General features: G+C 41.8%; 1 protein-coding gene across 1 annotated transcript in view; it reads left to right on the forward strand.

The window, feature by feature from the left end:
* The window catches only part of LOC102312683 (ras-related protein Rab-26), a 153,728-nt gene that overhangs the window by 67,019 nt on the left and 76,007 nt on the right, over nt 1-10,702 (forward strand). Inside the window, exons 3-4 of the mRNA XM_005941767.3 lie at nt 1,374-1,415; nt 4,758-4,824. Of these exons, the coding sequence (XP_005941829.3) occupies nt 1,374-1,415; nt 4,758-4,824 (109 nt within the window). The remainder of the gene's footprint in view (nt 1-1,373; nt 1,416-4,757; nt 4,825-10,702) is intronic.

The following is a 10,702-nucleotide window of genomic DNA, read 5'->3' on the forward strand; positions in this document are numbered from 1 at the left end:
TTTCCCACGTGTGGGACTAATAAAGGTTATCTTATCTTATCTTATCTTCGTCATATTTTCATTTGAGCAAAACTGCCACTTATTTCCTGGTACATATTAGTAGTGTTATTTAAAGACGAACTTTAGTAGGCAGGATATGTTTCTACAGGCATGTCTGGTTTCCAATATTGACCTTGAGCAAGCCAATAAACATCATTAATTCAGCCCATTTTTGCTCCTGAGTTTATTTCCCTTGTGACAACTCTACGAACTAGAAAGAACTCAAAGTTTTTATACCCATCATTTTTCCTTTCAGAAAGCACTTGTTTTTGTTGGATTTTTGTTTTTGCTACAAAGCAACTGATACTGCTTATCCAGCTGCAGAACTCTTGGTGGTTTCACCCCACAGAGAGCACAAAGCATGCCACAGAATACCAAATTATTTGGGCTCATCAACAAAGGAATAGTTTATGGAGTCCCTGTACCCTCAGCGTTTGGGTGTAGGGCAAGCAACTGCCAAGACTAGAGCGAAGGAGAACAACATCAAAGCTCATGTGTTGCAGCGACATCCCATCAAGTACAAAGTGGACGGTGATGTGTCAAAGATCATATTTGCACTGGGGTGGCAAGACATTATAAAAATGCAGAGCAAAACAGGTTTTTAAGGGGTTTGAACCAAGTGGAAATTGGCTTCCCTGATGTATTTTTTTTTTTTACCTGTATCTGCTTGAAAGAGTGGAAACGGTTGCTGAGATTCCTGTTGTGTCCCAACCAAAGAGGTGTGTGCATTGCCAGTATTATCGCACTCCCTGCATTGATGGAAAAGTTCCCTGTTTACACTAAAAGAACTGCAGAACATAATGCAGGAGTGGCTGCCATCACTGACCATTAACACTTTCCGCATAACGTGACATGGCAGAAGTACTGAGACGCCTTCGAATGTGTGTTTGCGTATGTGCTTTGACAGTCGTCATGCAGGTAAATGATGCAACTCCCTGAAACAAAAGGCTTCATCATAACAAAAGGTGTACACGCATAGAGCTATAGATAGTACAGTGTGCTGGCAATATCACAGTGATAAAAGAGAGCCTTACGGCAGAGGCCAAGCCCTTATTACAACAACTGTGGTCACAATAAGCCGACTGTAATACATCAGCCTCTGCATGCATAGCTTGTCTTACTTTCTAAGCTCTTCTTCTGGGAATCAAACAAATTCCTTCAGCAGTACCTGAAAGCATCATTTAGTCTCACTCTGATGCTTCTGTATTCTTTTTCTATGCGCTTGTAGCAAAAGTTCTTATCACTGTTTGACTTTTTTCCCCTTTCTCTTGTTACCTGGCTTTCTGTTTACAGCTGTGTTTTAGCATTTATCATTTTTCTCTTTTGTCTTTCAGAATAAAGTTATGACCATTGATGCTGTGAAGGTCAAACTGCAGGTAAGAACCCAAATCCACAATATGTGTCTTTAAAACGATTAAATCTTCTTTTTCTTCCCCCATTCCTGTCCAAACGTACATGTGGGTTATTTTTTTAATAATAAATCTCCAGCAACTATTATCCATGGTGTAAAATACGTCTCCCATACATCTTCATTTCCTGCTGTGGGAGGGGCAAAAAGTGCAAATGATGACTTAATGGGGCCTTAGTTAATCTCTATCAGTCAATTAGCCTGCCGCTCTGCCTAACTGAAGACACAAGAGGGAATTGCAGACTTTCCATCAGATTATCAAGCCTGGAAGTTATCAACAAAAGACACAGGCAGGCAGAGAGACCAATGACTCTTGGCCGTTCCAAAACCGCATTAGCTACTGTCTGATGGTTTTTTGCACCTCAATTACACAATGCTAACGCTCACTCTCTTTATCTTTCTCATCTTTAATCCATCCATGTTCATCCATCTGTCTGTCTGTCAGATGGCATATTTCAGGTGATACTTCATGAATTAGTTTAATGAAACTTGACGTAGCTTTAGACTAATTACATTATACCATAAGTGGAAAAGTGACTGCTGAGTTTAAGCTGCACTATTACCAAAATGTTTATGGCAGTAAATCTTTAAAACTTTTCAAAAATCCTGTAATATTGTTTTATGGTTGAGTCACACACGGGTAAAAACAGGATGATAGCCTCCATGAAACTAAGAAAAGTTGCTGGTTATCCATTAACTGCTCTGAATGTTTTTGCATTGGTAGCTTGGTAGTTGCACCAACTGGTCACCCACAGGTTTAACGTGTAAGACCACAAACCTCGGGAAAAGTGTTTTTGATTGTAAGATGATTGCACAGGTTGCCTAACTGGGACTGACTGCAATCGCTCTCAGACAGACTTACAAAGATTTGCAACTAATGTTTGATTTATAAATGCAGACAGATTGCCAGCATGTTGCAATTAGTCTGAGTCAGTCTGGGCTGATAAGCAACAACTGTACAACTTTCAAGCTCATTTAATATTAACATTGGGTCTTGTAGGTACAAGAACTCAATAATTATCCTTACACGTGTATAGCAGAAAGCAGTAAAAAATCCACTTCTGACTCGCTGTAGACTACTTTCATTATAACGCACTCACCTATGATAAAACATCTTTATCTGCACTAGGATGTTTTATCATAGGAGTCATTTTAGCATATTTGGTTATACTTTGGCTCATGTTCTTGATTTGACATGTCTCCGATGATGACTGGATCACCTGTAGAGACATATCTAAAATGTTTGATCTATTTTAGTTGGTTTTTCTCATTAGTTAAAATTGTCTGAATGGAGTAAATAGAATTGAAAAGATTAAAATGAAGGGAGAGGAAAATTAAAGAAGTATAAATGTGAGAGCAAAACCAATTAATCACATGCTGGAGATTCATTCAAGAAAGTCCAAGCTGTTTTGCTGAGTGATAACACAAGTTACAACAGCAGGTACCAGAAAAGGAGAAATATGGGATAACATTAAAGAGTGAAGGCCATTAATGATTTCTTCAGTACAAGGCAAGAATGGTAATGTTCAGAGGAGTTAAATTTGATAAACAGCATCCTCTATAAAACTTGAGTCAGTGGACTGTGACTATGTTACGTTCAGTAGAAACCTGAATATACAGGGCATCTGCATCTTTACTTGTTCCACATTCTGTTAAAGCCTTATTCCAAAATAGATTACATTCATTTTAAATTCTTACAAATGTATTAAAAATAAAAAAACAAAAATGTAATGTGTATATAAGATCCTGTTTCCACTGATCGTGTGTCGGATGTCTCTTCAACTCAAAAAGACTTGAGTCTGTAATTACAAAGTATTGAGCATCATTTTAATTAAATATGCAAGAAGTTCAACCAAACGTTTTTCACTTCGTCATTATGAGGTGTGTGTGTGTAGAATTTTTGTAGTGCAAAATGAATTTAATACATTAACAAGAGGCTGGAGCTGGAGCTTAGAAAGGACTGGATTTCCTGTGAAACTTAGATTAGGCTACTCTAAAACATTCATTTTATTTGTCTGAGCCATTTAGACTTGCTGGTGTGTTTTGGATAATTGTTCTGCTGCATAACCCAAATGTGTTTGAGCTTAAGGACACAAATTAATGGCCAGACATTCTCATGGAAGATATTCTGCAAACTTTCCAAAACTTTTGTCTCATCAGTTCACAGAATATTTTCACATCTTGGGAATCATGAAGATTTTTTTTGTTAAATGCGAGAAGAGAATTTGTTCTTTTTGGTCATTCGTAATTGTGTCCTTCTCTTCCACATCTCTTCCACAGATGCTATTTTTTCCTATTCTGTTTTTTATTGTTTTACGACAGCGAGACCTGGAGGGGCGTGATTGGGAGGAACCCCTGATCTGAACCTGAGCGGTGTTTTGTTATTGGACTTCTGTGCAAATCACAATTTGACCATAATGAACACCTTGTTCGAACATAAGAGTGTCCATAAGTGCACGTGGCACTAGGATGCTCTAGGCCGCAGGTCGATGATCGATTTTGTAATCATATCACCAGACCTGCGACCATATGTTCTGGACACTCGGGTAAAGAGAGGGGCTGAGCTGTCAACTGATCACCACCTGGTAGTGAGTTGGATCAGGTGGCGGGGGAGGACGCTGGACAGACCTGGTGCACCTAAACGCGTAGTGAGGGTGTGCTGGGAATGCCTAGCGGAGGCCCCAGTCCGTGAGATCTTCAACACACACCTCCGGCAGAGCTTCAACAGCATTCCGAGGGAGACTGGGGACATTGAGTCTGAATGGACCATGTTCAACATCTCCATTGCCGAAGCTGCTGCATCGAGCTGCAGCCGCAAGCCGGTTGGTGACTGTCGTGGTGGTAATCCCCGAACCAAATGGTGGACATCAGAGGTGAAGGGAGCCACCAGGCTGAATCTCATCAATCTCATCTCAAATCTCATCTCTGCTTTTCACGGATGATGTGGTTCTGTTGGCTTCATCGGGTGAAGGCCTCCAGCTCGCACTGGAACGGTTCGCGGCCGAGTGTGAAGCAGCGGGAATGAGGATCAGCACCTCCAAATCTGAGGCCATGGTTCTCAGCCAGAAAAGGGTGGAATGCCCACTCCGGGTCGGGGATGAGTTCCTGCCCCAAGACTTAATTAGCCTTTTGGCTTTGTGTTCTACAAATTCCAACCTCCACACTCAATGCAGAATTTGTCTTAACATAAAGATGCTGTTTTAAATTTAGTTGCTAAACTGCTAAGTTATTAATCTATCTATTTAGTTGTTCACTATGCCAACCAATGTTCTGTTCATCCTGCTCTTCCTTCCTCCCTTCTCTCTCTCAGATATGGGACACTGCTGGTCAGGAGCGTTTTCGGAGTGTCACTCACGCTTACTATCGTGATGCTCACGGTAGGATTCCTCCATTTGTGTTTGTGAGAACCTCTTTGGTTGTGACTGACATGCCTTCTCTCCACTCTCTATTTTCTCCTGACACAGCCAGACTGTTCTGACAGACATTTCATTGCCTTTGTTTTCTTCAAATGTGTGACTGGCACCAGCAGGCACGCTGCTCCCTGTTGTTCCCTCATACCTGTTGGGATTGCAAAAACATGCATGTTGCTTTGATAGACCGTGGTGTGTGTAGGCGTGCATGCGTGTGTGTGTGTGTGTGTGGGTATGTGCATTTCCACCTGTATTTATCACGTTGCCGGGACATGAACTTCCTTACTTCTTGGTACAAAAAGCAAGCCATTTTAACACAATTAATACACTTTGCCACAGAGTTTTGGTTCTGTAAGTATTGGCTGAGTATTGGTAAGTGATGGAATCACAATACTCTGTGTTTGTGCATGTGTGTGTGTGTGGGCACAAGTATTTGCCAGAGGCTCAATGCTGTGTGCAGGTTCTTTTAAGCGAGAGGCTAACCACTGGGTGGGAAAATGAGCCTGCCTCTCACACAGTGGGGAATCGGAGGGGGGGGGATTGGGGAGCTCTGAGCTATTCCCACGTGTGCTTGTGAGGGTGTATGTGTGTGTAGTAGTTATATCTTGAACAGCCCCGCTGAGTACTGATAACAGTTTGCCTCAGGCCAACCTGAATGAGCAGGTGTAGTCGAACACACACACACACACACACACACACACACACACACACACACACACACTTGCTGGCATTAACTGAAACGCGAAATCTGCTCAGCAGCATATAAAGTAGCATCATGATGGGACGTGGCTGAAAACGTTTACCCGAATGTGTCCGTTATGTATGGGTGTGCGCTTGGCTTTGATGAGGTTTGCATGTGTTATACATAAGTACGTGTGTGCGTGTATGATGGCCACTTGCCCAGCATCATTCTGATCTGTCAGTGCAACAGTTTAGCCTCACTGATCTTTAACAAGGCACCAAGGGAACCTCAAACCAGCTCCTCTGAGTTGTCCGTCTGTTGCTGACTTTTAAATAAAGCTCATTCGCTCTGACAGACAGGACCAGGGGAGGGAATCCAGCCCAAATGCAGCCGTCACGAAAGCTGTCTACTACTGTGAACTAATGGACAGTTTTTCATGACTCAGACTTTGAAATGTAGAGATCCCACAGTCAGGGGTCTCGTTTCCATTTCTGAGCACCGCCAGGTAAAAGTGAGGAAGTCCAAAGTGTGGAAATAGTAAACAGATTTAAGTCAGTAGTTTAAAATCTGCAATTTAAATTACAGTTAAAGTCTCACAGTCCTGTCAAGGAAGATAAAGTTTCACTGCTTATACTTCTTTTTTATTTTCTTTTATCTCTACATGGATGATTCGCTGAGTGCATATGCTCTCTGTCAAACTCATTACTGGTTACTGATTCGATGTCTTTGGAGCTCTTCACTATAGCCCGTGCTCTCTGTCACTGATCTGCTCCACCGCCATCTGCTGTATTGTGCACATAAGGTACTATGCTGAAAAGCGTCTACATGAAAATGTCACGGCTTGCCAGATCAGACAACAGACTTCACACTGCTGGTTGTGTCGCTACACAACACACAATGAGTCATAACTCATCTCCCCTCCTGCTTGTATTTGTTGGTGACTGACACATAACCAACCTTGTGATACTTTACAAGGCATACTTGGTATAATAAGATAACAATGAAAACTTGACTGCAAAGATGGAAACCAGTCATACAAAGCATGCAGTTGCACTTTATATTTGTATTTAATAGTGCTGTCAATAAATGAAAAACAAAACAAAACTAATTAAATTCACAGTTGTCTGTAATTAATCGTGATTAATCGCAATTACTTGATCCTGATTACTTGATTTTAACTGCATGCGCTAACTGCTTTAACTGCATTAAGTTTTAATTTCAATGCGGATTAATTTGCGTTAACTCGTTTTTGGTTTAATTTAAGCAATAACTCACAGTTGGGAGAAGTCGCCCCTTTGCTAATGACTTTGCCTAAATGCTATTTGGACTCAGTGTTTGTGAGGACCTTTAGAAGAAGCAGCGAAAAGTTTTGTACATTTTTTTGGGAGACAGTTTAAAGTTTTTTAGTTTTTAAATGTGACCAATGACTTGCCCAAGACAGCTCAGTAGTTGTTGGAGGGGAATGAAGCATGTCTCAGAGTACTACTATGCCCTCTAGACAACTATTGATGTTTGTCTTATTTAATTCTGGCCCCACTCTCACTTTTTATTGTGTCCATGAACAGAGAGCAAAGAAATTCAGACAATCAGTACAAATGAGCTGGTGGTTGGAGTGAGCCCAGTGCAATCTGCCAGGCCCATCTGGTGTAGAGGGTGACGTGAAGGTCCAGCTGGGTCCAGAAACCAGCCGCAGACTCTTTTTTTCACCCCCTTCTCCCCCAGTGGAACTGACAGTTTGTCATTTCCGCAGCATGGAGCGAAACCACAGGGTACTAAAAAAGAAAAAAAAAGAAGAAAAGCAGACTTGGTGGTTGAGACAAGAAACAAGAGGAGGAAGGCAAGGAAAGGGAGGTATTGAGACATAAAATACTACCAGGGTGGTGTGGGCGGGCTGATGCAAGCATGACAGGGTGATGTATTGAAAGATGCTTGGAAAGACAAATTAATTTCTCAAATCAAGAATGGAAACCAAGATGTCTAGAGGAGCAAAGCGGTCAGAACCATTTAACATAGCAAACAACCAGCTTTCATCACAAAAGGCAGCTGACAAAAATCAATTAACGTCAAAGCGGAAAGCAGTGTGAATAAAAGACTATAATGAAACACTGTAGCACTTTCCCCAGAAGATTTCCTGCATGGCAAAACGCCTCATTGCATCTGAACACAGGCGCAAAAAAAATTAAAACAGTAGAATAAAAGAAGAGTGGAGCTCACGATTTTGAAGTGACTGGTTTCATTTTAGCCACTTAGCATGCTGTTACTGAATGCAACTGGCATCTTTAGCGAACACAACTAAAACACAACACCATCACTACCTTTAACTGGGTGTACTCAGTCACTTTGTAACAAAATACCACGTCAGCAAATGGGAGACCTTTCAGCCCGAAATGAAACTCTTCCAAAGTCTTTCCCATTTTTATATCTCACATATAGAAGTAACACGATGAACTCAGTGAAACAGAATAATTGAGTTAATAAATTTAGAGGAACAGGTAATGGCTGCATTAGAGATGATGCCTCCAATGGGTGCTTTATGATTGAAAGGGTTGTTCAGGCAGTATTGTTCTGAATGAGGTGCTTTGGCTGCTTCATTTCCTTATAATGGCCTTCATTGCTTTTGTTACCCATGGTGTAAGGAAGCGGGGTTATGGCACATCTCAGTGAAATGCTCCACTCCATCATTATTGCTGCTATTCACATAGGTTTCTGTCTAAAATGCAATAATCTTTTCAGTCTTTCAGTGCCATCCAAGGTCTTAAATCCAATGTCACAAGTCTTGAAAATGATTAAATCATTACCATTAACATTACTATTGTCCTCTAAGTTGCATAAACTTCAGTCTTGTGTGTTTTTGGAGACAATGTGAATTGATTTTTGTGTTAACAGAGGTATAAAACAAAACCAACATGCATCGTAATATGACAGAAAAAAGACAACACTATGGAAGTAAATGTAGATGGTGTTAACGTTGGGGTCTGTTGATGTTACTACTTATAATACGAAGAAGTGGAGGTACAACCAGTTTTTTTTTAAACTGAAAAAGTAAGGCATTCAAAGTCAGTTGCACTTTGTAGAAGTTTGAGTACGCTTAATAACTCAAGTATTTAAGTTGGACAGGAAGTCAACAAACATAAAACAACTGATACCAGTGACCAGCAAAGACCTGCTATCACTCAGTATTGCTGTGTGGAACGTCACCCTGTCATGGTCCTGGGTCGGTGACCCAGCGCTTTCAGTTTGTTATCATTTTCATGATGATTATTGTTTGAGTTCTGTGTGTTATATTTGGTCTGCCTTTGAGTCTGTCTCTGTCTATGGTGTCACCCCATCTGTTTGTGAATCTGTCTGTTTAGTTCAATGTCTTGCCTGGTTCCATGTGTCTGAGTTTCCTGTTTTATTGTGAAGGTTTGTGTCGTATGTGAGTGTGCTCAGTTTACGTTTCCCCTGTCTCGTCAGCTGTGATTTCTCCCAGGTGTGTTCCCCTCCTGTCTCTCATCCCTTGATTACTGCCGTCTGTGTATTTAAGCCCTGTGTTTCTCTGTGTCAGTGTCGCGTCGTACCCTCAACTAGCTGTGTGTTCTGCTTCTATGTTCCTAGTGTTTGGTCGAGCTTAATTTTCTCCATGAGTACCAGTCATGATGTTGACAAGCAAGCCAGACATTGGTTTTTCCACCTCCTGCAGTATGTGCACATCACGCCTCTCCTTTTTGCATCCCACTTGGGAGTTAAGTCTCAAAACCCTCTAAAGTAGACCAATTAACTGAGACACTTATGCATTAAACAGCGATTTACCTGTCACTTTTATGACTCCATTCAATTAATTATCACAGCATCCCTTTAAAAAATAATTAGTTCATCTCAAATAAGACCTCTGCTAGAAATACCAACAGCCTTTTGGGGCATCAGAATTCAAGAATAATCTGTTGAATAGCTGAAAATATATAGAAAAGGGAGAGGGGGGAGTTCCCAAACATTTGTATTTACAGTCATATCGGGGAAAAAAACAAAACAAAACTGGCACACGTGATATGCACATTGGGTTGATAAATATAATAAAAGCAATTTACTTATTGATTGAGCTCAGTCAACAGAGACTTTAATAAAACAATTTGAGTAACTGTAATGATGAGGGGTGACAGTGGCCCATAAGGTTTTGTGCCACTAAGAATGTTCTAGCATTGATTTTCTCTTTTTCAATATAAGTGAAATGCCTATGAGCTTTTTGAATGATTTTGTTCAGTGGATTGTGCTGGGTGTGTCATGAATCGCTGTGTGGCAGGCAAGCAGGAGTGGTGGACCCAAAATGCAGAACTCAGACACGGAAGTGAAACTTAAGGCGCAGCTTTATTGCTGGGAAAAACCTCGTACAAACTAAACTCACCAAAAGAAAACCAAAAGTCAGAACAGAGGAACCAAGGACTGAAACACTGGAAAGAAACACTAAACTGGAGCAGGAGACCAAACACTAGGAACATAGAAGCAGAACACACAGCTAGTTGAGGGTACGACGCGACACTGACACAGAGAAACACAGGGCTTAAATACACAGACGGCAGTAATCAAGGGATGAGAGACAGGAGGGGAACACACCTGGGAGAAATCACAGCTGACGAGACAGGGGAAACGTAAACTGAGCACACTCACATACGACACAAACCTTCACAATAAAACAGGAAACTCAGACACATGGAACCAGACAAGACATTGAACTAAACAGACAGATTCACAAACAGATGGGGTGACACCATAGACAGAGACAGACTCAAAGGCAGACCAAATATAACACACAGAACTCAAACAATAATCATCATGAAAATGATAACAAACTGAAAGCGCTGGGTCACCGACCCAGGACCATGACAGTACCCCCCCCTCAAGGGCTGGCTCCAGACAGCCCAGCAGAAACACAAAAACCGACCAAAACAAAACAGAAAAGGACCCGACCAGGGCGGGCGGAGGGGGCCCAGGACGGAGGGACAGAGTCCAAAAAGGCCCAGATGGTCAAGTTCAGGAGGCCGACCATGCGAATGGCAGCGGGGCAGGTCCGGATGCCGGCCACGCAGTAGGCAGTGGCGTGGAAACAGTTCTGGGGGCCGACCGTGCGGACGGCAACGGCGGCGTGGAAACAGTTCTGGGGGCCGACCGTGCGGACGGCAACGCGGC

Source organism: Haplochromis burtoni, unplaced genomic scaffold (genome assembly GCF_018398535.1).
Source record: "Haplochromis burtoni strain Fernald_Lab_line unplaced genomic scaffold, NCSU_Asbu1 Contig_308, whole genome shotgun sequence".
Lineage (NCBI taxonomy): Eukaryota > Metazoa > Chordata > Actinopteri > Cichliformes > Cichlidae > Haplochromis > Haplochromis burtoni.